This window comes from Lepisma saccharinum, chromosome 1, assembly GCF_977018435.1.
Source record: "Lepisma saccharinum chromosome 1, izLepSacc3.1, whole genome shotgun sequence".
In the NCBI taxonomy this organism is placed as follows: domain Eukaryota; kingdom Metazoa; phylum Arthropoda; class Insecta; order Zygentoma; family Lepismatidae; genus Lepisma; species Lepisma saccharinum.
Window position 1 is genome coordinate 219632489 of NC_139229.1, and position 27732 is coordinate 219660220.

Sequence of the window (27732 nt, forward strand, 5' to 3'; positions counted from 1 at the left end):
GTGAAATTTTGCGATACCTGTACCTGACAAAGGTAGACCTTCATCTTTACTATTTGTTACACTAAAATCAAATAATATAATTAATACTCGTCTACCTCTTTTCCTTTCGGTATTAAACTAACATCACAGACGTGAGTGAAAAAACAAATGACTAGCATATAAACAAATGAACGATCGCAACTATACATCAACAGTTGCCAAGTGTACGTGTCGCAATAACACTATGTATCCAATTACGTCTGTAAGGGCCGGTTGAACAATCTCCGCTTAACGTCATATCCACCACTTAACACCATTTTGCGATTGTTCAATGTCCGCCTAACGTTACCTAGCAGTAGTATGTCTATGCCTAGCACTTAAAGTCCTGTGTAATGTAAGTGACGGTCGGGGCTCCGCCTAACGCGTTAAGTGCCGGATAAACATGGAAAAGCAGTACACTGTGCAGCCAACAGATACGTGCAGTACCTAGTATAATCTGTGTTTTCACTTTTATAGTTGATAAAATGGCAAAGTCTCGATCAGCTGTTGTAAATTGCGAAAGTTTGCTGCATGTTTTGCATTACCAAATAACAGCAAAAAAGGCAGATTTGTTAATTATCCCAGTAACGGCAATAAATAAAGCAACGTTTATAAATATATGTGCAGAAATGAATATTAGGTGGTCATTTTCGTGTGTGTGCCGAAAATGTTGTATATTGATATTAGCATTAGCAGTTTCACTATAATTTCGTAAGTAGGATTTGAGTGTATGCGGGTACAGATATATAAATAGAACTAGGTTAAAGTAATGCGTTCCAAATAAATGAATGTGTGTTTGCTGTAACAAATTTCTTCAACCAAACACAATACACGAAATGTACACCATGCATCAACATTGCAAGTAAACAAGTAATGTGTTGTTTCCGAATGACAACTGGCAAAGAATGCACGTATAATATTTAGCAGTAGTTACTCTTACCGTTCAGTTCATACATATATACAGGGAACAATTTCCGAATGGTGGTGTGTTTTTTTACAAACATACACATTTACAATAATAACCTTGCAAGAAACTACATAGTAGTAGAGCTCGCGCACGTTCGGAAGTTCTCTGGCGTTTCTAATGTGCAGCGTCGTTTCGAGTCTAACACTCCGCACGGAGGTTACCGGAAGAGGGGAAGTGAGTGGGCGCGAATTTCAGAGCCAATCAGCACCAAGTGCCTCGGCACATGCGCGTAAGATCATCAGCTGTTCTGCTAGAATGCTGGACAACAACAAGGAAATCTACACTGTAACATATCCCACAGGATAACCTCCTTAGGGAAAACCACGAGTGAAAGTGAAAGTGAATTGTGCAAGTGCCATAAGGGTTACCGAGGAAGAAGACACGGAGAAGTAGGAACACATCAATCAGTCCCGCTGGCTCGAAATCGTAAAGGATAGGCGGTGTGGGCCAAGAAACAGCAAGCAAGCAAGCTAGAATGCTGGTAACAGCGAGAGTTGGAGAGGGATGGGAGAGGACAAAGTAGAATACTAGTAATACAGCAGTGCGTTTAAAGATAAGAAATCATTTGTAATCCAGTATGAGACGTATGCAAAAATGAATATCCTAACGAGAATAAGTAATTAGTAAAACGTGGAAAACGTACGTGGTGGAACTGGAACAGAGGTGTGATGGCGGCATTGCGGCTCTAATACAATCTTTCGATGTCGCTTATGGAGGAATCTTCTGCTTCGGAGTCACTGGAACTATCACTGCATATTTCACTGTCACTACTGCTGCTGTTGCTGTTAACCCTGATAGTGAGGCGCTCTATTGTTCCAACAAATCTTCAGTTTTGATATACAGGGTGTCCCACGAACGGCGCAACTGGGAATTAAGAGTGACGTTACTTTGTAACCGAAACCTGTACATACATAAGTCATACACCAAATGTTAGCCCTGTCCAAGTAGATATTTTTAAACATAGAAACAACAAACGGGGTGCAGTGTTGTTTATGCAGTGTTGCCAAATGTAAGTGAAAGTGTAAGTTTATTTTTCCACAAAGCATGGAAAATTGCATGTCAAACATTCGTACGGAAATTTGGACGTCAATTTCCACCTTGGGTAGGTGGACTATTTCGCAATCTACAGTTCAGAGAAGAAAACCGATCGTTTTCGCGTATAGCCAATCCTGAAATGCCTCGTAAAGGCGTACCGGTCCAAATGGGTGTTTTAAAAAAATATATGAGGTACGGTGGCAACACTGTTGATGTTCGAAGGCAAGAAAAGGTGTGTTTAGTGATGGTCTATGACATGGAAATACTGGAAACAGGAAAAAAGGAAAATTTTCATTTTCTTTTTTTCCTGTTCCCAGTATTTCCATGTCATAGACCATCACTAAATTTTCATTTTCTTTTTTCCTGTTTCCAGTATTTCCATGTCATAGACCATCACTAAACACACCTTTTGTTGCCTTCAAACATCAACAGTGTTGCCACTGTACCTCATAATTTTTTTAAAACACCCATTTGGACCGGTACGCCTTTACGAGGCATTTCAGGATTGGCTATACGCGAAAACGATCGGTTTTCTTCTCTGAACTATAGATGGCGAAATAGTCCACCTACCCAAGGTGGAAATTGACGTCCAAATTTTCGTACGAATGTTTCACATGCAATTTTCCATGCTTTGTGGAAAAATAAATTTACACTTTCACTCACATTTGGCAACACTCCATGAACAACACTGCACCCCGTTTGTTGTTTCTATGTTTAAAAATATCTACTTGGACAGGGCTAACATTTGGTGTATGACTTATGTATGTACAGGTTTCGGTTACAAAGTAACGTCACTCTTAATTCCCACTTGCGCCGTTCATGGGACACCCTTTAGTATTGTTCAACATCTTGCACGTGACGGCAGACATCGCTCCATTCTTTCTCCCAAATCTCCGAAAATCTTCTTTTACACAGCTCCCACACATCAATTAATTTGAAAGTGACATTGTGTTGTCCAACCCATTGTTTTACCTTGCCCCATATCTTCTCAATGCTGTTCAAATCTGGATGATAAGGTGGTAAACGTAGGACCGTGTGACCATATTCAGCTAGAATTTGATCTAAAACGAACTTTTTGGCTTTGCCCTTATGCAACTTTATGAGTTCGTAGAGTTCAGTTTTATACATACCATCACCGAAGGGAATATTGTCTTGTAACAACCAATTTTGCATGTCTTGCTTCCTACTATTTGAGGTTGGGCATTTCTCGTACTGAACATTGTGGTAAGAAGCATTATCTATCACTAAAACAGAGGTAGGTGGCAAATTGGGTAGGAGCATTTCTTTAACCCAGCGAATGTAATTCTCAGAATTCATTTCTCTGTGGTAATCTCCGGTTGCCTGATTCGATTTAAAGATCAGCAACGCGTTGGGAATTAAACCTTTTTCACTGCCGGCATGTACGATAATGAGACTCTGTCCCTTTGAAATATGCACTTTCATACCTTTTACACTATCATCGCACCATGCTTTGGGATTTGCGTGCGAACTATGGATGTACAGTGGGATCCATGAGTATTACCTTGCAAATTGTCCATCACCATGTTCGTGTATTTTATTTGACCCAATAAGAACTTCAAGAATTAAAAGAAAACTCAAAACAAGCTGTTGACAACTTCTTTACCAGCATGCATAAAAATCCATCGCTTAAGAACACATAGGATGTAAGAGAAAAATTAATGAAAATAGTCATGGACAATTTGCATGGTAATACTTATGGATCCCACTGTACGTTTCATCACTGTATATTATTGGTCGCCCTTCCCGACGAAATCTGGTAATGACTCTCAAGTAAGCTATACGTGTATTGCGTATGTCACTTCTTTCAATGAGCATCCGTCTGTTGCTTTGAACCTTTTTCCAGCGAAACCCCAGTTTTCGAAATATTTTTCTTAAGCTAGATGATTGACCTTCATATCCAATATCTTGGCGCACTTTCAGCAACACGGATTTCAAGGTAGGAAATCTCTTTTCCTGAATATAAAATTCATTAATTGTTCTTCGCATTACACAGACACAGGGTTGGCATGTTTAAAACACTTTGTTTTAAACGTTTAAAACACACGGCTTTGTTTTTTACAAATGTTTTAAACATGTTTTTTTTAGAAGTGTTTAAAATACATTTTGGTACTTGATATTTTATAGTCTGTGATAATTTTTTTGTTTGGCAACCCTGTCTTTTCATTAAATCTGTCAATTCGTGCTTTACGTGTCTCACTTATCGCACAACACTTGAGCAACCTTATGTACTGATGTCCCGAGAGAAAGCTTTTTAATTTTAGGCTGTTAGGTTAGGCAAGCTAGCTATGTATGCACAAGGTAGTAAAACTGTTGTGCGACAAGAAAGACCCCTGCTTTACTGTAGAAATCCAAACTTCTCAGTTCTTTGTTTCCTACCGTCCTGTAAGTTTGAGACTGGTGGAAGCTGGAAACTAATCTGAATACACAATGCGTGATTTTGATCATGACGTGAATTTTTTTCTCTTTCGATACGATTTATTGGTTTGTATAACTGAATGAAGCGCAGATGCTTACTTTTGGTAACATAATTTTTTACTTGGAAAGATAAATTGATCTGGAGAATCTATTATGTTTGGTTGGTTGATTTGGTGTTTTAAGTCCACTTTATGCACAGAAAGGCTAATCGGGACTGGACCTACAGTTTAAAGTGGGATCCGAACCACTATGTGCCTCCACCGGGTATCGAACCTAGGACCCCTTGATTACAAGGTGACGACGCACTGCGCCTGGGAGGCCTCGGAGAATCTATTATGACACTGCAGGTTGTTTTCTGCTATATAAACTGTTCAGGCAGCAGGAAATATTTCACCCTGATTTTTCCAGGACGAGGATAGTAATTCTATAATATTTAGTTTCTTGAAATTTAGATGAATATGAATGCTAACCTACTTCAGCAGTGGCGGAAAAAGTGTGCTATTACCCCCAACTTTTGTCCCTGCAGTAGAGGTGTGCAGGATCCCAAAAAGTCGGAACCGGGATGGGAGGAGGGGAATTCCCGTCCCGATCCCGTTTTCGGAAAGTGACTTCCCGTCTTTTCGGGATTCCATGCAGTCGGGAAGTACCGAATGGTCATTTTCGTCAATTCTCGACGTTTTCTTCATTGTAAATGTCTGGAACTTATCGGAAATTTTAGTTTTTGTACCAGAAGTGCAAAAACTAGCACTTAAGATGGAAATTACCTGTATAATTAGAGATTTCAAGAGCTTTGGGAAAATTCGAACAAATCCCGTCCCGAAAATTTTCGACTTTTCCCCGTCCCGAATGTCGGGATTTAAAGAATTTCCCGTCACGACCCAAAAAATTCTGTCCCGCACACCCCTACCCTGCAGTATGGTAAACCTTATCTCCAAAGGAAAATAAACTGTCCTTGCCGCCACTGTACTCATTAAATTGAGTATTTTTTCTTTAACGACTTTAACTATAATTTACTGGGAAAAGGTTGACTTTATTTTGTTTAAAACATGTTTTTTTAAACTCATGTTTAAAACAAAAAAAACATGTTTTAAACAAAAAAACAGTTTGTTTTGTTCTTTTTTTAAAAAACACAAATTTTGCCAACCCTGCACAGACATCAAATTCGTCCAAATTTGTGCACCGTCGCCGTCGGTTCTGATTTCTGCGCGGTGTATCATAACCGGTTGATACTTCCACCTTTTCCGTTTCTTTTTTAGCAGATTTTATAATTTTCCAAGACACATCAGTAGTTTCAGTTGGATGATTTTTGTGGGCAGAGCTAAAAACTTTTGGCATTCCCCTCGTGTGTGTGTGTGTGTGTGTGTATATATAGATACATACATATATATATATATATATATATATATATATATATATATATATATATGTATGTATGTATAGACAGTAGCGGCTCGTGGTGAACCAAAGTGGAGGGGCGATAGCTAACAAATTTGCTCTACTTGTAATGTGAGTTTAATTGATTAATTACGTATATAACAGCCAACATGATAAGAAATATATATATACGTCTTTACCGAATATCATGTTTTGCACGTTTGCACATATTATGATAAATTAATAATTATTTAATACTAATGCGAGGATTACGAAAGATGGAAGAAGAAATAGAGTTCTAACAGATTTAGTTGTTTGTTTTTTAACTTAACAGAGGGGAAAATTGATAAGCACAATGACGAACATTCACGTGCATTGAACGTGAAAATTATTAGTAAAAATGTTAGCAAAAATCGTTTCCTGTCCAACATGACTAATTGATATATGAAATAGGGCAGCAAAGTAATCTCACTGGAAAGGTGATATCTGCGTTACCAGAAGCACAAGCTCTACAGTAAAAACTTCAAACTTACCAGAAATGTTCTTCAGACATGCTTGTTCTAGATTCAAATTCGGTCTAGGCCGGCCTAGGTTTTTTATGTTTATTTTATTCATCCAGACAGACTTCTGGTAGAAAAACTTCGCACCAACAAGTTCTCCACATAGCTCATCGCAACAAACGCACAACTACAGCACACTACCGAAAAAGCTTCACTTTTTCATGGAAAACGAAGAAACAACAAGCAAAGAGAATCAAGTATTCTCTTTGCAACAAGTGTCAATGCTATCGTCTACCCATGCAGTCATTTTATTGCCTCAGGGTTGCCAGACAATTTTGCCAAATTTCAGAAATTCGTAGTACACAGGTTTCTGTAGCGGGTTTTGGTGAGTTTAGATGACTAGTTTCTAATTTATTTAACAGCCGTCTCGAAAAGAAATTGTGAAACTTTGTCACACTATCATGGTTTTCTCAAAACGTGCTAATTAAAACTTTTAATTAAATCTAATTTTGTGAGTAACACGAAGCTGTAGCCGACTTCCGTGGCTAGCATACAGCATTGCAAAGCCATGGATCCTGGGTTCAAATCCCGGCTTGGACATGAGTGTTCTTTGTGAGTGCCCTTCCATCATTTAATTATCACTTATCCTCATCGTCGTGATTACCGAAAAGTAGCAGAAAGCGACGGTAAATGACAAAAATCAAGCACCTGTCTGTACTTTTTTCAGTTACCGATATTTTCTTTCCTCATTGGAAATTGCATTATTTATTGCTCTATGGAATACAGAATGATTTCTTTCGACGGTTGGTAATTTTCCTTCTTGTGTTAACTTCATTGCTTCTGGCAACTCTTCGTTGTTTACCGTTCTCCAGAGAGAGGGCCAGTTTCGCCCAGGGGATTGGTTTCGGACGACAAACCCTCCGTCCTCCCAGCCTCAGATCCCGCGCGTGTTATTCCGCCAGTTCCCTCGCCTCTTACCCCTCGCGGCCGCGCCTGAGAATGCTCTACGTCTCGTAAGGTGGGAGGACGGCACCCCGCCACATTTCTCTCCAAGTTGCTTATTCACCCGCACGGTGGCGTGCAAACTTCGCAATTGTCGCGGAAGAATGAATACAGAACCGACTAACCAACGATCTAAAAGCAATGGAATATTTGCAATTCAGACAAAGTAAAAGCTAATATATAAATGTCAATGTATTGTTTGTTCATTTGTGGTTACACACGGCAGTGCGGCGTCCGTATCGTCCTTATGAGCGGCCGCCCCTGTGTATAGATACATACATACATATATAGCAGGGGCGACGACTTGTCAAAATTATTGGGGGGGCCCTGCTCATTGAAATAAATTAATGAATGACTCACTCCCTTCCTTTTTAAAGTTTTGGCCTCAGTGTTCGGAATCTCGTAAAAGCCCATGAATTCCTAAAAAATATTAACATTTTCATTTACAGTTCGAATGCAAAATGGTAATTTTTCACGGATGGATATGTCACAAATTTCGTCAACCATAATAGCAAAATACAGCCCTGGCCCAAAACCATGGTAACGGTTGAAGTTTTTGCGTGCGATGACGTGTGACCGGCCAAGTGAATGCATCACTTGAATGTGAAGTCACAGAAATGACAAAACGACAGTGTTGCAGTATGCAGATATTAAACACCAGAACAAGAACAATGTCTAGATGAGGATGTGTACTACAGGCTATGGAAAAGGAGATGCGATAACCACTAACGCCGTCAAACGGTTGGGCGGGAACTTTACGTCACATACCATGATGAAGTAATAGGATCTGAGTTGATTATGTCCTTTTCGATTAGTCCACTCAGAATTAGTTCACTTCATCAAATGATTTACTAAATCTCATCAATTTACATTGTCGAATTCATTATTTTTGTTTTGTTTTTTTTGGTTTAGGTACAATATCTTCACCGAAGAGAAAATTATGTTCATTTCTTTGTTTTCCTTGACCCTGTACATCCAGGGTCAAGGAAGTCAGTATTAAGGTGTGTTATATTATACAGTGTACGTACAACTATAGATTGAATTGTATCTTCTCCAAATATGATGTATAAAGAAACAAACTGCCGGAGAACTAAGTGAGGTGAGTGTACAATTTTATATTACTATTATAGTGGAACCACAAGCAAAGAAACCTGCGCAGACTCGCGACTCCTGTGCACCGTACACCAGTGTGGAGGGGAGGGGGAGAGTGGAGCATGCTCAATTATAGTCCGAGTTGAACGGAAGAGGAGGAAGGTTCTTTTTCTTGTGGTCGCTCTTGTAAGTAAGGGGAACTGTGATTGGCCATTCGTCTATTTTATCACTTCTTCATAATCTCAATTGACTTAAATGGCCGGAAGAGCAAAGTAAATTTTATCAAATATAAATACAAACACGTACCGTTTAATAAATAACCAAAATGGAATGAAAAGTTAGCAGTTTGTATTTTTATTGCTTTATGTGAATATGTAGGGAAAAACCGAGAGAGAATTGTACACCAATGGCAAAGAAATGGTAGGCGAAGTATTTACCAGGATTATACTCCCTACATTCCTGCTCATAATAAGGAGTCGAAGGTATCTTGCTTAAGGATCTTTCTTCGATGTAAACCTAAAAGTTGACTTTTCAGATTACGTACATAATCTTCTGGGCAGAAATGCGCACTGCAGATTCTAGCATTAGCATGATTCACGTTAGCGTTTCCACACGAATCCAAAGCTCGGTGACCGAAGAATCCTTTTGAAAAACGTATATAACGTATATATTATGTTCAATGTACTTGGAAGATGTATCTTGTGCTGAACTAAATTAAATAATAATAACAAGTGGTGTGCGGTATCTCGGAAAGTCGGGACCGGGATAGGAAAGAAAAATTCCGTCCCTATCACGACTTCAGCAAATGACTTCCCTAAATTTCTGGATCCCGAGCAGTCGGGAAATACCGAATGGTCATTTTAAAACGGTATTAATTCTTGACGTTTTCTACATTGCAAGTGTCTGGAACTTATCGGAAATTGTTAGTTTTCATTACAGAAATGCAAAGAAAATCACTTAAGGTGAAAATGATAATTTGAGATTTCCCGACTAGTCGAGGAATTGCGAATATTTCCCGTCCCGAATGTCGGGATTTAAAAAAAATTCCCGTTCCGATCAAAAATATTCTGTCCCGCATAACAATAAGTACCTATCTATATTTATTTTCAATTTGTCTGAAGCCACAAAATGTAAATGAGTGGAAATGCTCATTTGTGTACTCTATTTCGTGTGTTCAGTTTCTGGCATGGTTTCCTATCTGCATAGTGCAACACTAGCGCATAGATTTGGAATTCATTTCATGGATAAATTCACCTCTTACCGTCGTTTCGTCATTACGAGTAAACAACGGATTGGCCCAACCTATACTTCTAATAACCTTGAGCAAAATATTCACGACTTTTAATATCTGCTACCACGGAGCGCAAAACAGATCTCACTAATACATATATCAATGATCTCGTTCTGAATGTCATGCGAGAGCCATTTGTAGCCCGAACGTCCCATCCACTCTCCTAGTTCATACACATCTTATTTTGAAACTCTTTTTAATAAAAATGTTAACAATACTCATAATTATATACTTAGTATATAGTAATAAGTTATGTGTTTTGCTGTCTCTGGTCATGGCCCCGCCAAATTGATGGTTTAGAGGTCTCAGCCCCCCAAAGTTGATGGTCTAGAACATTTCAAATGTGTATTTAAAGTTAAGTTCATGTGGCACACTACAGAGTAAACTTTACAAGAAAAGCAAAATAATACATTAGATCCTCTTAGGCAAAATTATTTGGGAGGCTCTGCCCCCACATCGTTAACATTGGGGGGCTCGAGCCCCCCCAAGCTCCATGGAGTCGGCGCCTATGATATATAGTAGATATTAATGTGAATGAAATGGTAATTACATTAGGAAGTTGTCATTTTTTTAATTTTTTTTTGGAACAATTGATGATTTAGGACAATTAGAAACACACTCAATTTGCACCGTTCTATAAACCTAATTCTAATCTGTGCTGTGGTATATACTGTGCTGTGGTTCTGAATGTGAACACAAGTTCTGAAATCTGATAACCTCGTACGACTATTCTGCAAACGTTGGTAAGTTTGTGTTATATTTAAAGGAACGAGTTTACTACAATACCCGGTAACACTTTACTATACCAGAGACGGATTTCTTCAAATTTACAGGAGAAAGTACTTACGCAAATAATTTTCTGTAGCATTGTTGATGTTCGGGAATGCAGTTTTGATCCATTTTAATGCGAATGCATGTGGTTTTGTACGAAAATCTATTTCCGACGCGCTATTGCTGCTGCCGCCATTTGCTTTCTGCACGAGAGCACAATACGCTCCGTATTGTCCGTATATGCTAAATTGAACGAAAGGAGTGCTAATGGAACCTAACCTAACAGGCCTAACCTAACCTAGTAGGCATACCTCGTCCCCGTGATGGTTTGTGGGGCTATCGTGAATTTTTGGGCTAATGTCAATGGATTTTGAATGGTTTGTGGGAAACAAGGAACAACAGTAAGTACTCGATAATGTAAGAAATAGACATTATTTTCGTTAGAAATTCATTATTTCACCTAAATAAATGTTCCGCAATGCAGAATAACACGTTAGCAATGTAAAAAATTGCAAAATAAATCCATGATAGGTGTCTGGTATAGTAAAGTAGTACCCAATACCCGACCACTCTCAAATTTCTATAAAATTTCTCCTACTCACTAATTGTGAACTCCTAATCACGGATCTGCATGTAATAATTGGCGGTCAAGTATGGAAATCGAAATAAACTATTTTAGTACCAGTTTCATAGATCGGAGACACATTACAATAGGATATTTTGTGTTTCGCATGGTTCGTACTTAACAATTGTGGGTAATTATGCGATATCGCCCGAACACCTCTCACTCGTTAATTTTAGCGGTAAAAATCTGATATTCCCCGGACACCTATAACTTCTTCGTTTTGTCAATTTTTGACATTGGTACTATTATAGTATAAGGGAAACACCTATAAATCATATTTTTTACATTGCTAATGTACTATTTTGGAATGCGGAACATTTCCTAAGGCGAAATAATGGGTAACATTATCGTATGAGGGAAACTGATTCCTTCAAATTTACAGGAGAAAGTACTTATGGAAATCATTTTCTTTAACGTTGTGGAAGTTCCTGAATGTAGATTTGATCCATTTTAATGTGAATGCTGTTTTTTTCTGCGAAAATCTCTGTCCGACACGCTGTTTCTGCTCCCGCCATTTGCGTTCTGCACGAGAGCGCAATGTTCCATGTGTTAAGATGATGCAACCCCATAGCCAGTGTTTCAGCCTCGCCGTGTTTTCACTAGAACGACGTGTCGAGTATTTTTAATTTTTTTTAACTATGCTTGCCTAACCTAACCTTACGGAAAATGGTTTTTGGGGCTAACGTGAATGGTTTTTGGGGCTAGCGTCAATGGTTTGTGAGGCTAACATCAATGGTTTGTGAGCAGGCCCGTAGCCAGAATTGATCTCCAGGGGGGGGGGCTCACAGGTTATCAGGGGGGGGGCTTTGTAAATCAAATCCATTTTTCAAAAGTTTAACAGTGTTAAATGAAGGTAAATTATGTGTGGGGGAGGGGGGTCATTAAGTTACATACAGTTTAGAAATATCACACAAATACTACAGATTTTCTATATCTTTTAAAATATCGCTTGAAGTGTTAATTGGCTCTTACTAAAATCATCCCTTACTACACACTCCATACTACGTTTGATGATACAGATATTTATATCACCCAAGAAAAGGTGGACAATATTGAATCATAGTGCCTAGCGTACATTCCACTCCCCGGCCGAAACAATAAAACTCCCCACCATTTCCAAAACTTGGGAGCTGTTCACCTGACACAAATGCGCAGGGAATTTACATAATGACATCAACATCACAGATTTCTGTATAAATGGGAGGTCGCAACAGGGGCAACGAAGGTACAGATAAAGAAGGTCCCCTGTGAAGGAACTTTCTAAAGTCTAGAGAAGAGAATCTCCTAAATACTTGCCGCTACTTACACTTCTTATAAATAAGATGAGTGAATGTAATAGCTGCTGTTCATGCTCCCTGAATTTATCCTTCACCAAAGTTGTGAGCAAAATAATATCGGCTGTCTACATATTTACTCTTCACTGCAAACAAATTACACACAATAGTTTTACCTAATGTCAAGGGGGCTGACTTCAGTGCCAGGGGGGGGGGGGCTGACGGTAGTTCCAGGGGGGGCTCAGCCCCCCCTGGCCCCTGCCTGGCTACGGGCCTGTTTGTGAGGCTAACGTCAATGGTTTGCAACGTATTAGCATAATTTCAAATCCGGGAACGAAAGTAGATATTTTCCGGTGAACGAGGTTGCAACACTGCATAAATCGACAAAACACTCAGAACGCCCCCTAAACCAGTACGCTATCACGGCCATAATGTGTTACAGATTCGAAACAACAAGTAACAGTAAATACTCGTAAATAGAAGAAATAGACATTATCTTAGTTAGAAATGCATTATTTCACCTTAAGAATTGTTCCGCATTCGAAAATAACACGTTAGCAATGTAAAAAAAAACCGAAATATATGATTCGTAGGTGTTTCCCTCATACGATAATAGTACCAAATAATGCATTTCTACCTAAGATAATGTCTATTTCTTACATTTACGAATACTTACTGTTACTTGTTATTTCGATTCTGTAACACATTATGGCGGGCGATAGTGTACTGGTTCAGGGTGCGTTGTGCGAGTGTTTTGTCGATTTATGCAGTGTTGCAACCTCTTTCACCGGAAAATACCAACTTTCGTGCCCGGATTTGAAATTATGCTCATACGTCCCAAACCATTGACGTTAGCCCCAAAAAACATTTTGTGTAAGGTTAAGTTATGTTAGGCAAGCATAGTTAAAAAAAAAAATATTCGACACATCATATTCTAGTGAAAACACAGCGAGGCTGAAACACTGACTGTGGGGTTGCATCATCTGTGGCAGGGTCGTACGTGAAAAACCACGATTCATCACAGGTTATCACTCTCTCTAAGAATGTAGGGTCTGTTTCAATGTTCTTCAAAGTGTCCGTACAAATGTTCACTCGAGCTTCCTTCTGTTCCAATGTCAGGTTCCTTGGTACGAGTTTTGAACACACTTTACTCATGTTCAAATTCTCATGTAAAATTTGTCGAACACTTTCTTTGTCTATTCCTGTGATTTCAGCAACTGCTCTAATGGTCAGTCGACGATCTTTTCGAATCACATCACTCACTTTTTGAATGTTTGTTTCCGTTTTCGACGTGCATGGTCGTCCTGAACGTGGGTTGTCTTGGATCATTTCCTGTCCTACTTTAAACCGTTTAAACCACTCAAACACTTGTGTGCATGATAAACACTCATCCCCGTACACAGATTTTAACATGTCGTACGCTTCTGTTGCGGATTTCCCCAGTTTGTAAAGGAACCTCATATTGACACGCTGTTCCATTTTAATACTCAGCATATTTCCGACGGAGCACAGACGCACGTTCCGCTTTGTCCAAGTGACACAGCGAAACTGAGAGGCCTGCACCCAGGGCAATTAGTCATTCTGTAGGCAGGTTATGGTAGTATAGAATAGTATTGCTCAACCTTCGCGAATTCGTTGTTTGCCAATAGCAACATCAATCTGGTTTTTTTCTAGCCAAACCTCTTAGTTCAAATTTGGTGTTGTGGTAGTATCAGGTAGTATCCTTGTGAAACAAAAAATTTCGCGAAAATCGACTGTTTCTATTTCGAAAACTAACGTCTTATTTTCGCTTATTTTCAAATTTCTAGACGTTTCCAACAACTTTTAACTTAGATTCGTGATTAGGAGGCCTCAATTAGTGAGTATGCCAAATATGAAGAAAATCGGAGAGGGGTCCGGTCATCTTAAGTCGTTCCGCTATATTTGAATATCTAGAATGTGAGGAATCTGCTAGACAACAGGGACCAATGTATAAGTTTGTTTCTTGATTTGACAAAAGCTTTTGACTTAGTGCCTCATAGTCAGCTACTGACGTTGCTAAATCAGTATGGAATAAAAGGCATAGCAAATGAATGGTTTCAATCCTACTTACAAAACCGTACTCTAGTCGTAGAGAGATTCAGAAGGTAGATGAAATAAGCAGGTGTACAACAACATGTGTCTCAGAGCAATGCAAAATAACATGTGGAGTCAGGGATCTTGACTGGGACCAATATTGTTTGTGTTATACATAAATGACGGTAACGGTTCAGATTGTTTTATGATTTCTCCTAGCACAAACACTATTTATTGTAGAATTTTGGAAATCATTGTCACACGAAATTTGAACCTTCCTTAAAGTAATGAGCACTGTTTGGACTCGAAAAAAGTTATTTATGTTGAAAAAATCAAGTTGAAAATTTTCTTACGCACTTCTCATGGACAAAATATTCTCAGTCAACAAGCGACAGTAAATATCGTAGAAGCATGGGAATGAATGTAGAAGTAAGTCGGAACCTTAATATAATGCATTTAGGGACTTACGTTAATGCTAAGGGAACCAAACCTAACCTGCCTAACCTAACCATGAAAGCATATATTGAACAAAATCTTAAGTAATCGCTAAAACTCCGCAGTATGTGTTAACAGATTACATCGAAATCGATCCATGTAAAAATTGCATTTGTAGCATGATGAAATCGCAATAAAACAAAAGGAACTTGGGCCTAAATGACTTACCAAAAAACCTGAACTCTGTCTTGTATGCTGATGATACAAGTGTGGTGATGACTGGCTCAAACAGTGATGTTCTTTCCAACATTAGTCACACAATAGAGGATCTTGTTAAGTGGATCTCAATAAACAAACTAAAACTGAATGTCAATAAAACTATAGCAGTAAATTTCCATCACACTATGAGCCAACCACGAGGTAAGCCTTCTATCAAATTAGAAAACAATGTGGATAACTATGAGAAATCTGTTAAATTTTTAGGGTTGTGGATCAACGAAAATCTTAGCTGGGAACCACAAATCAACTATTTGACAGGCAAAGTCAGCAAGATAATCTACGCCATCAAGGTAATAAAGGCTACCACAAATTTGGAGACATGGAAACAATTTTATTCAGCTAATTTCAATCATTGTTAACGTACGGAATTATATTATGGGGAAATGCAGGTAAGAATTTACTATTCCACAAATACATGTAACTTCTTCATTTCGTCACTTTTAACATTCGTACTTAAGTATCTGCTTCGCGGAACATTCTTGAAGGTGTATTCACGTTTTTTTGATGAAAGTAATTTCAATTTTTCACATTACGAGTACTTCTTTATTAGCTTTGTTTCGTTTGCGTAAGAAACAGTATGGCACGTACACCTTCGTAGATCATCGTGCTTCATGCTTGTATTTTGTTGATGCAGTATTTCCAACCTTCGTAACCCAAAAAATACTCAAGTGGATTTTTTTTAAGCTACTTCCATTACTTTACAAACAAAATTTTAACTATGCTTGCCTAACCTTGCCGGAAATGGTTCGTAGGGCTATGCGTGAATGGTTTGGGGGCTATCCGTCAATGGTTTGTGGGGCTACCCATTTTTCAAGTAGCCAATTACAAAATTCCGTGGATCATCCACACTCGGTTTGAATTTCACCACGCATCCATGACACGTCATCTTTTTGGAAAACAATGGCGTGGTTGGAAACCCTGGAATCGACAAAACACAAGCACGATACACGATAATCTACGGAGGTGTACGCGCCAAAGGCTATTGTGCGTCGGAGAATTACTTTTCAACAAAAATAATGAATTTCCGCTATGATACATTCCCACATGACAGAAAACACCTTCCAGATGTTAGACAATGCTACAGGTTTTTTATTACCGTAAGTAGTTTCTTGTGTAAACATGAAGAAATCTGTTTGTGGAATAGTAAATTAGTACTGAAATGCATACAAGAGTATGCAAATCTTTATCTTACAAAATAAAGTTATACGAATCATGATGGGGACAAAACCAAAGGAACCATGTAGGAAGCTGTTCTGGGATCTTGGTTTTCTGCCACTCCCATGCATGTACATTTTTCACCTGCTCTGCTATGTAAAAGCAAACTTCTACGATTTGTTTACGTGCCACCATGACATACACAATTACAACACAAGAAATAAAACTAACTTACTAATACCTGTACACAATACAGTTCTGTATGAAAAAAGGACCTTCCAAACCACATAAAAAAACATTGAAACCTGCAAAGCTTTTAAGAAAGAACCGTACAAATACTTACTGGAACACTGCTTTTACTCAAGTGATGAATATCTAAGTTTGCAATAATATATGTATGTATTTTTTCTTCACAACTTTCGCTAATTCAGATCTTACTAAAAATAAAATAGGTACCGGTATTGTAACCACATTATGCTATACTGATACTGAGGCATCTCAATGTATATCCGAGGCTCCAAACATTGTGTGGTTACTGGTAAAAGGTGACATTTTCATTGCAGAGTTTCATTACATTATGTTGTTCTCAATGATATTTTATTATATTCTACGGAGCGAATTTACAATACCGGAAGTATCTCCAATTTGTTTCAAATTCAGCATACTCACTAATTTTGGCCTCCTAATCACGAATCTGCAGTTGAAATATGGCGGTCACATCTAGAAATTGCAAAATAAGACTAAATAAGTGGGTCCATCAACAGAGTAAACACCCTTGATTTATGAAAACAACTATTTTTTGCAATGATTAGCGTTTCAAAACTATGTTTATAATGACCCTTAATTTTTACTATGCTTGCCTAACCTTACCGTGGGGCAAACACTTTTTCCACCTTATGCAAGACACCATTTTCTCAAATAGCGAACTTCACTTGTTCACATCATCAAACATGGCTACAATATAATAGTATAATCTAATAGTGTATCGACAATCATAGCGTTAATATGTTCACGTAATTTCACAATTTCTGGAAGTGACCGCCAATTTTTAACTGCAGATTCTTGATTATGAGGCCGAAATTAGTGAGTAGGCGTAATTTCAAAGCAATCGGAGATACTTCCAGTATTGTAAATTTATACCTATTCCACAGTTACCATGTATTGTATTGACATCGTATTATTTTGTAGGGGAGACCGGGGTAATTAGAACAGGAAACAGCCTGTAGAAGTTCCACTGTAAATTACTCAGAAAGTTACTGATGGATTTTTTTAAAATTTCTACCATTTAAAAGGACATCTTTTGCATATTTTTGAAAAAAATAATGACCATACCTGCATTGCAAATACACGTCCAAAAAAAATAAATTGTCATGACACCATAAAATTGTTCCAATTACCCCATTTGGGGTTAATGGAACATAAGTTAGAAATTTCAACTGAATAGCTTTAGATTGCTGTTGGGGTAATACGAACATCATATATAAATGTCCCATTTACCCTGCAAATTTGAACACAATAGCTCTACTTCTTCTGGAGTTATCAATGCTTGTTTAAATAAAATCCCAAGTTAACGTCTTTTTTTCATAAAGTTCAATTTCCCAGCTGTGAAGCAAATATGTGTGAATGAAAATCAGTGTTCTATGATTTATTTGAAAGGTTACAGGCCATTCTACAATGTAGTAAAGAAAAAACTTCTAATAGTTACATGTACAATCTAGTATACCCAAGCGAAATCAAGCAAATTACACAATGTTCTAATAACCCATTTGCAGAAATTTTTGGGGTAATAAGAACTTTGCTTATAAAAACCAGGCAAATTGCCCATAGACAACCAAACTCACATGAAATGATGTGTGCCCTTATGTTTTATTATAGGGGTGAAGAAAATTTTGAAAGGGTTCTTTCATTCACATCCAGTATATGCAGAAGCAGAGAAACACCAAGCATGCGTCACATCATTTTTGCAGGTGTATAATAAAAGTCAAATAAAACTTACTTTTGTGTAGTTATTCCAATAACAAATTTTCTGCATGTAGGTTTAGTGTAGGTACATAGGTATGAAATGTTATTACACCAGTCTTTTCGTTTTAAATTATTCTACATTAACATGTTCCAATAACCCCATGTTCTAATTACCCCGGTCTCCCCTATTATAATTTTACTGTAACCATAAATTATATTTCATTGTTTTATTATACTACATTGTTTTGGATATTGTAAACAAACTGCCATATCCGATATCATTGCGTGTATATGTAAATAAGTGATTCATGGATGAAATAAATCTTATATGCAGTTATTAACATTACACGAGGTAATAGTGCAAATGTTTAATTTTTGTTATTAGTATTATCTTTTTTTTGCAAGTTTTCTAGTAACATTACAAAGTGATTTTGAATATTAGAAATGACTGGGGAAGAAAGTTTGAAGCTTGGAATAATTAGCACAGTTAAAACCTATGTTAAGTATTATTTACCTGAGAAAGTATGATTTGAAATGTAGCTTGCATTTTTTGGTTTTCGGTCGACTCGGATGCAGATTTTCATTCGAAGCTCGAGACCAGATATTAAGTGATCAGGTTTTTAAGCTAGGGAGCTAAGGTGGAAAATCTGGAATGCTAAAGCTAAGGCATAGTCATTTTGACGACCTTACTTTTTGCTTTATAGGAAGAGTTTTATTGGCAATTGAAATTGGCTATAACATACATTTGTTTCTTGTAGTATTAGTAACATTTTGGCATGATTTAAACAAAGAAATACATTTTGCCATAATTTAAAAGTCCAAGTTACATTTAAAAAGCAATTTGCTTGGTATTCTCCATATAGTGCTTTGGAACAATGGCTGCAAAACATTTTTGTCATCCTCCTCTCCTTTCATGGTTATCACAGGTTATTCGTAAGTTTGATAGATGGATGCTGTGCCATGAGTTGTCTAAAGCAGCACGAGGACATTTTTAAGTTTTGTTTTACATAACACAATTGATTTTTTCCTTGTATTAACAAAACATAAATGTGGCAAATTTGCCTACTTAAAGCTTAACGCTTCATCAGAACGACTATACACAGATAAAATATCAAATAATTTATCAACCGGATAGCATCATTCCCTCCAGAGTTCAAGGCCGATTGAAGGTACTGTCAGTTCCAAGACCATCATGTGGTAAGAAAGGGTGGGGTATACCTCTGGGATCCACTGTCTAGTAAGGCTCTACAGCAGGGCACGAAATTTCCAGTCGCCAGGTTGCCATTGGCGACCAAAAGTTTTGGGCTGGCGACTAAAATTTCGTTGTTTCAAATGTGTGTCAAACACGCCTCAAGACTTCACCTCTTGAGAGAAACGGCAGAAGTTATAGAAGAAATTCTAAAACTGAGTGACATCCACACTATTAGGTGGTTAGCCAGCAAAGAACATGCAAAAAGAGCTCTCTTGCAATCATGGAAAGCTGTTGTGACCCATCTTGAACAGGTGGCCCATAGAAAAGACAATGATGGCGCTAAAGCTAAGGATTTGCTGAAAAGTTTGAAGCAATTTAAATTTGTTAAGCTTCTGTACTTCCTTTTGAATTTCTACGGGAAATTGAACCCTTTAAGCGTGGCACTACAAAATAAGAATCTTTTGATTTCATCTCTGAAAATAAGAATTGAACACTGTATTTCAGTTTTGGCTGACCTGGAATCTAATGTTGGACCACACGAACAAGATTTCTTGGACCATGTATCCATTTCAGGGAAGATCAGGGATGTGCAAGAGTTTCAGACTGTTAGAGGAAACTTAATTAACAATGCGAAGGTGTACATCACAGAAACATTGCCGTCTATGTCAACAGATGCGATTGCATCTCTGCATGTTTTCGACACCTTGGGTTGGCCTCCCAAAGAAATTATTCTTCAGTTTGGGATAGAAGAAATAAAGAAGCTCTACATATACTTGAACCCGAGCCTTTATAATGAGAAAATGGATGTTCTGTCAGCAGAGTGAACAGAATACAAACTTTTGTTTCCATCTCCAGCTTTGAATCAGACGCTGGAGAAGATCCACAGTGTGGAGTGTTCAGCAAGATTCCCCAATTTGCTCCAGTTTTTGACATTTTGTGCTGTTCTACCAGTGAGCACAGCTTCATGTGAGAGAGGTTTCAGCTGTCACAACAGACTCAACACTACTTACAGGAACTCTCTGAAAACTGAAACACTGGATGATTTGCTCATAGTTTCCGTAAACGGACCCCCCCCCCATCCTCCCTGTCTGTGTTTGACCCAGCAGCTGCGATTGATAAGTGGTGCTTCAGTGCAGAATGACAGCGCTACACAAACATTAATATTTAATAATTGCTCATATTTTTATTATTTATCAATATAAAATAGTGGCGACCAAAGATTTTAGTCCGGCGACTGATTTCAAACTTGAAATTTCATGCCCTGCTCTACAGTATATCCATTGACCTGCATGATTCTTAACCTTTACCACTGCCGTGGAGAGTAACACGTGTGATGTATGTTGCCCTTGGAGTGCACAATAAGAAGTTTGTGGAGTTGGATCTTGATTCTCGTTTTGCGTTACTTGAGAATTATCATTATTGCCTGCTTCCGTAGATTATGTGCTGGAAAATAACATTCTTGATGGAGCATCATTATGCAACAATGTGTTATGCTTGCGCGAACATTTTTTTACACAAGCCTGCCTTGCATAGATGCAGTATGTGATTTGGAGATAAGCAGTTCGTGCAGAGTTTATTCCTTCTAACACAATCATACTTCTGTTTGTTATGAATGATGCACACCTAAAGAGAGGATGCGGCTCTTTACTGAAGAAACAGGAGTTCACATTAGTTGTACTAATGAATGACTTCGAAAAACCCTTATTTGATCTTACATTGTAATGCTGAGTTTTGACTGATTGTTTATTTACATCACTTGGTGCGGGCTGAATGCTTTCGAGCGCTTGACATCGTCTTTCCAAAAACGAAAAGAAATCATCCATGCTGACAAAATCTGTTTCACTATTTTGCCTTCCTAGTTTCTGAATCTAGTTTAGACACAAAATGCTGAGTGGTTTTGAGGGAAAGGAGCATGCACACCTAGCGGTTTCGGCACGAAAGAGATGCTAGTAACATGTCCGCCAAAGGTACATCTGTGCAAAGTGCATTTACTGCATTTAAGTTTCTTGTCACACATCCCACAAAGGAATGCAATTCCTGAGCACTTTCCTTACTGACTGCCTTGATGTACAATATTTTATGAATGTACGATGATGCGATTAGCTTCTTGTTTGAATATCTACTCACTAACAACTTCGAGGCAACTGCGTAATTTGCCTCCGTAATGGGTAAGTTCTGAATGAGCTTGTACGTTTCGCCCTTGAGCAACGAACGTAGATACTGAAACTTCTGAATGGAAGCGATGTCTTTGTTATTGTGTATTAAAGACGTGAAAGTGTCTTCATAGGACAACCAGTGCCGATAATCACCCTCAAAGGTTGGCAATTCTATTGTAGGAAGTTTGAGCCGTGTTGTTGTGATATGCGATTTGTTGACAGCATTATGCTGCAATAATAAAGCTTGCATCCGAGCACTCAACTTGTAGTACGCAGTTTCCAATTCATCTCTGACGTCATCCTGCGATGCACCAATTTCAGCTTCTAACTGATCTTGCACTTGCTCAATGTTCACCCAAATGTGAGACAATGCATTGAAACGAGTATTGAAAGTCCAATAATTTCTAATATTGTTCCTGTATTTCCAATTAATGTTTCCTTCACTTTCACTGAATTGATTGACGAAAGTTCCCATTCGAGTGATTTTTCCTTTTAATGTCCCTCGTTGCCTAACGAGATGCTGTTGCACTTCGCTCTCACTCATTTTGTAGCAAAACACGAAAGGGTAAAGGAAATAAATGCAAGGAAATGAGCCAGACAAGTAAAATATACTTACCGACCTCCTGCGCCGTTGTCGTGAAGAAACTGATACATGAAAATTATCGCCCAGCTGTTTAGATTCCTTTGCTGCAAACAACAATGGAGCTGCATTGTTGGCAATAAGGCTGCTGTTTTCGCACTGCACTAGCTCTTGAACAGAATATCACGTAGCTGAAACATCCGTGCTGGTAAGGACCAAAAATGAATGTTTTATGTGTGGCTCTGAGTACCAAAATGTGCTTGCCTGTTGGGCCGAGATGGGTCTGCCTAATTTGTACGATGCACGCCAAGAAAATGATAGTACTTAATGCGTGTCGCTTTATCACAAACCCATGCCTCTGGAGTGGAGGACCATGTTGTATTCCATAAGGTGATTCGACTTGGACGATTGCAAATGACACTCACTGATAATAACGAAGATATATTGACTAAAACAAAGATTACATGTATGTACAAACTTGCTGCAATGCAACGTGATGGACGGAATGAAATCACCGTGCACACTCGGTCATATTGTCTCGCGAACTGACTGAGCGTCACTCTCTCTCTATGTTCGAGAGTAAAAATAAAAACAAAACTAAAAACCCCTGACATCTGTTGTTAAAAATGTCAAACATATCAATTATGATTTGAGACAATCCCAATGAAAAAATGGTTAATGAACTCATGGATATGAAATATTCATGCAGTACTCTGAATTTGCATGTGTTTATTGTTTGCAAAGTGTGCTTTCTTAAAATTCCTTTCAGGCATGTGTGTTTGCGTGCATAGGCACAACCATCAAGTTTGTAGGAGTCCGCTTGCTGAAAAAGTATTTGAATGTCATTATTGGTAGTAAAATGGAGAAACATAATAAAAATGTGTTTTTTTCTACTCCAAAAAATTAGGCAGTGATGCTTACACTATGATTTCTGACTCCTTGTAACCTTTAGTTTGCACATGATCTTTGGATGTATGTTTGTGTGCAAGTGTAGCCAAGTGCAAGCCAACAAGATTTTCAGTCAAATAGAAAATAGTAGAATATACCTAAGTTTGCATCTGGTTATTTAACATCTTTTTCTGTATTTAATTTTGACTGTGAAGTCTCATTTTTTGTACCATATACTATAAAGTGAGATGCAAATTGCATGTAACATGTAATTTTTGGAGAAACTTCATACAGTATTCAGGTATTTGCATACATGTATTAATAAAATTCAGATTTTCTTCTAAATTTTTCATTTTCATTGCAATAGTTAAATTCTTCTGTCGTAGTAAAACTAGTCTATGCATTTGTGTGTATAGAAAGGGAGGAGGAGGATGCACACAAAAAAAAAATTGTTCCCCAAGTACCAAAGTCACGGCACGTCACTGTTATTCACCCACATTTTGAAGAGATTTAGATTACTTGTTCCTTCTTTTGTGCAGATACATTTATTTATACTTTCATCCCTTTCACATTTTCTGTCTGAATTTAAAACAGGAAAATAACTTTCTCCAAATTTCAAACTTTCTATGACACTACTTTCAAGTATTCTAAATATTTTGCATATGACGCCTCCCTGATGGTGTCGCCATGTAATCAAGGTGTCCCATGTTCAGCCCTATGTGAAGACACTATGTTGAAGACTCAATCCTGATTGAGCCATCTGAGCAAAAAGTGGACTTTGATTTTTGTGTAACTTATCCTTCTGTAAAAGTGCAGTCTGTAGGGGATCTGACTGCCATGCAGGAGACCTTGGTTTGTTTCCTGTGGTGGGTGATCCCAGGTAGAAACTTCCTCTGACATGTATCTCACTACTCCAGTTAATAAAGGAGCGATCACATCATCTCCTCTATTGCCAAGATCAAGAATATGTGGATCCACCCATGTGTGGCTTCATGGGACTGCAGTGCACAGGTGGATATCAGTAAAACTTATAACAACAATCATAACACAATTAGAACTGACGGATGTGATTATTCTTATACCCAAAAATATAAAGGTCAATTTGTGTACAACATTTATTTGGTAACCTTAAGTGAAGTATGTATTTGATACTTGTAGTCACTGGCACTTCTGTACTGTGAATGTTTCTATGCCATTAAGTGCCAAAAATCTGAACTGTCTGCTTTTTGCAGGTGCATCCATCAGTAGAATGACTGAATCAACCGAAAATACAGATGATGACATGTTGAAGTGTCCTGTTCTATCTTCCAAACTCAGTGATCTTGATGCTTCTATTGAGAATGCTCGAAAAATTCTAGAAACTCCGTGTGCTCCAGAAACATATGCAAGACTTTGTCCAGCGGATAAGGCCAAGTATGACCTATTCTTGGCATACTCTTTGAATTCATTGTTTTGGGTTTACATGCGAACACAAGGACGAGATCCGACATGTCACAGTGTGAAAGGGGAATTAGATCGTGTAAAGGAGTACATGATGAGAGCTAAGCAACTTCAAGATCGGCAGAATATGCCACGTGTAGACCAGGCAGCTGCTCGGAGATTTATTAGAAGTGGATTGTGGGAACCAGGACAGAAAGAAAGAAATGAAGAGACCCCGGGAGAACAGAATGAAAGAAATGGAAAAGAGACTCCATGTAGACAGAATGCAAGAAATAGAAAAGATACTCAGCATGGACAGAATGAAAGAAAGGAGAGAGAGAGAATGCGTGGACAGAATGTAGCAAGGGGCAAGAAACGAAACAGGACTAACACGTAGTACTTCAAATGTAACAAGTTCTTGTCGATGTTAAAACAAATTAAACATTTTTCCTACAATATTTTTTCTTCTTCAGATTTTTGTATAAGTTAGTGAAAATTAGTGTTCATTGGTTAAAATTTGTTGTAAAAACTTTGACCTAAGTAAAAATGAACAAATCATTTTATGTAACAAGCAATGAAAATTATCTGATAAATTGCCTACACCTATTTCATGTATGTTCCGGTTCTGTTTTAGACAGTATTTTCAAATTGTTATGGACATAATAAATATAAATATGCAGAACCTTGTAAATCTTGTAGTTATTCTTTTAAATATGTAAGACCTTCCAATCTTTTTATTGATGAACAATATTGTGTGTCTGGAATCTCTGGAGCAAGCGAAGGAAGTAGTGACTCGATTGGGTTCATCCAATGAACACGAGAGAGGAAATAAGTGCATGGAGGGAAAAATGCAGATGCAGCTACCAGGCATTTGCAGTGACATGCAATGCTTTGCTCTGTCCACTCACTTTCTCCCCTTCTCAGCCATTATGCCTGACCTTGCTCCACAGATTCCAGTGACAAGAGTGTAGTGCTAAGATATGCCAGTTCACTAGAGCACACTCACTGAAAGGAGTCATTCAAAGGAATGACCAATACCACTCTGAGTTTGGATTAATAGTATTAGGGGAGAGGGAACTCTGCCCATTCCCACAAGAAAACTGCTGGGAATGCAGAGCACATAAACAGCAAAGAAGATTCATTGATTTGGTGTGTTAAGTCCACTTTGTGCACAGTAAGACTAATCGGGACGACCTACAGTTTAAAGTGGGATCAGAACCACTATGTGCCTCCACCGGGTATCGAACCTGGGAGCCCTTGATTACAAAGCAAAGACTGCACCATCAGGGAGGTCTAAACAGCAAAGAAGAAACGATGTACCAAGTGGGACCCTGTGGGAGTAATCAAAGCATTTTAATGTATAATTGAATGAAATGAAAAGAGTCCAAGACAATCCTGAACAAAGTGGTGCCATTAACAAGTAAAAGATTGAATGAAACTCTTTCCTCCCCATTTCAAAAAAAAAATTCTTGCTGCTGTTTGCCTCGGTATGAAAAAGTAATTTCTGAATGGAATTTTTAACAAGTGAATAACTTGCTTAAATTAACAGCTCTTTTATACAAATTTCATTTGCTGTAATTATTAATAAGGAGAAAAATTGTAGTTCCCCCCCACTTCGTTCACAAAATAAGATGTTTATTTTGGTAACATAATTAAGTCTTGTTTCATTATTAAATACACTAAAGTTGCTGACCTAGGTAGTTTATTAATGTATGTTTATTTTGTAGTAGTGTAATATATAAATGTGTAGTGTGAGTTGGAAGGAGTTGAAAAGAAACTGTTTTTTTTTTAAAAAAAAAAACTTAAAAAAACAGTTTTTTCCCCGTGGCTTTTTCAGCTTTTTTCATAAAAGTGTGTCAAATCAATGAAAATACATGAGTTGGCTGTATTTTTCCTGTTCTACGGTTTTCGTTTATATTCCCTACTGTAAAATAGACACGCATTCCTAAATATAAAATACAATATGAAATTTGTATCTAGACATAAACAGTGTTTTAAAAAACCTGGCTTTTTGAATGTGATGTTCTTTCTGAGTGTTATCTTCATATCTATGTGGTATAAACATATTCACGTAACTAGAGTAGTTTTGTATGTGTTTTTAATAGAACCTAATAATATGATTGGTATGATATGATTTTCAATGTTTGAATTTGTTATATGAACACGTACATGAAGCAAAAAAGAAAATACTGCTCTATCTTTTGAAAATCTAGTATCAAATCTCTCTACATAAATTTTGTGTTCAGTTATATTCAATAATTCAATATTATTTGTATTATTTGCTTTCCAGCATAACCATCATGTATAATTGGTTAAATGGCCGCTAAATCTGGTCACGGAGCAACTAGTGATGTATTTTGTTTGCTTCTTGCAGTGATCCCAACAATTTCACTCATACATACATTTCTGATATTTAAAGTTTATATGGAAATGAAGATACATAGTTCAATTATGTATATACTTGCTGTCAAATATAACATTAGATTTAAATTAGTCGTCATCCCTTGGGTGTAATGAACCTTTTGCGGCCCAGCGGTTGAAAAACACTGGCACTAAAACTGAAGCAGAAGCAAATAAGATTGACCTGGCCCCAAATGTATAATAATAAAAAATAAAAATAATAATAATAATAATTAAGACCTACAGTTTGAAATGAGATCTGAAGCACTCTGACTCCATTGAGGATTGAACCTCAGACCCCTTCTTATAACAAGGCAACAGCATTACTTTATTCCACTCCAGCGGCCCATTCATGATTATAAAAGGAACCTTCTATCAAAAAGCTAGCCTTTTTCCAATAACAGTATTTGCCATTTGTTCTCTGTGATTACAGGCTAAATTAAATATTAATGTCTGATGAAGTAGCTAACAATCTTGTGAAGTATAGAGAACATTCAGACCGAAGCAACACATGACAGTGGGGGTGTGACATTGAAGTGACAACTGACATGGGCCCCTTCAGTCTGTGAGCAAGCATCCACCATGCATGCACAAACAAGACCAAGGTGACATGATGCACGCCATTGAAGGAACTTTCAGACTGAAGTCACAGATGACAAAACATTCACTGTGCATGTAAGAACAACAGACTGAAGCGGCACGATGCATGCCACCGAACAACGTGCAAGTGACATGTTTAGCTCGTTGTCATCTTCCGTTCAAAAGGTTGAATGGATTACTGAGGGTCTGCTTCCAAGTGACATATGTCACTTGTTGCTTCGGTCTG

The 27732-nt window shown here is 37.8% G+C and overlaps 2 protein-coding genes across 4 annotated transcripts in view; one reads left to right on the forward strand and one right to left on the reverse strand.

Annotated features, from left to right (window-relative positions):
- The window catches only part of Sms (spermine synthase), a 79229-nt gene extending 78251 nt beyond the window's left edge, over positions 1–978 (reverse strand). For 2 of the 3 annotated variants that reach the window (XM_083112145.1, XM_083112148.1), the window contains exon 1: positions 96–172. The gene's annotated coding sequence lies outside the window, so the exon portion shown is untranslated. Of the gene's footprint in view, positions 1–95; positions 173–958 lie in introns of those variants that run through there. The other variant, XM_083112146.1, reaches the window with a different exon arrangement.
- Positions 979–10267: 9289 nt separating this feature from the next.
- Rrp47 (Ribosomal RNA processing 47) lies at positions 10268–25197 on the forward strand. The gene is made up of 2 exons (XM_083128011.1): positions 10268–10458; positions 24320–25197. The coding sequence occupies exon 2, from the start codon at positions 24337–24339 to the stop codon at positions 24901–24903; it is 567 nt and encodes a 188-aa protein (XP_082984137.1). The 5' UTR covers positions 10268–10458; positions 24320–24336; the 3' UTR covers positions 24904–25197.
- The last annotated feature ends 2535 nt before the right edge of the window (positions 25198–27732 follow it).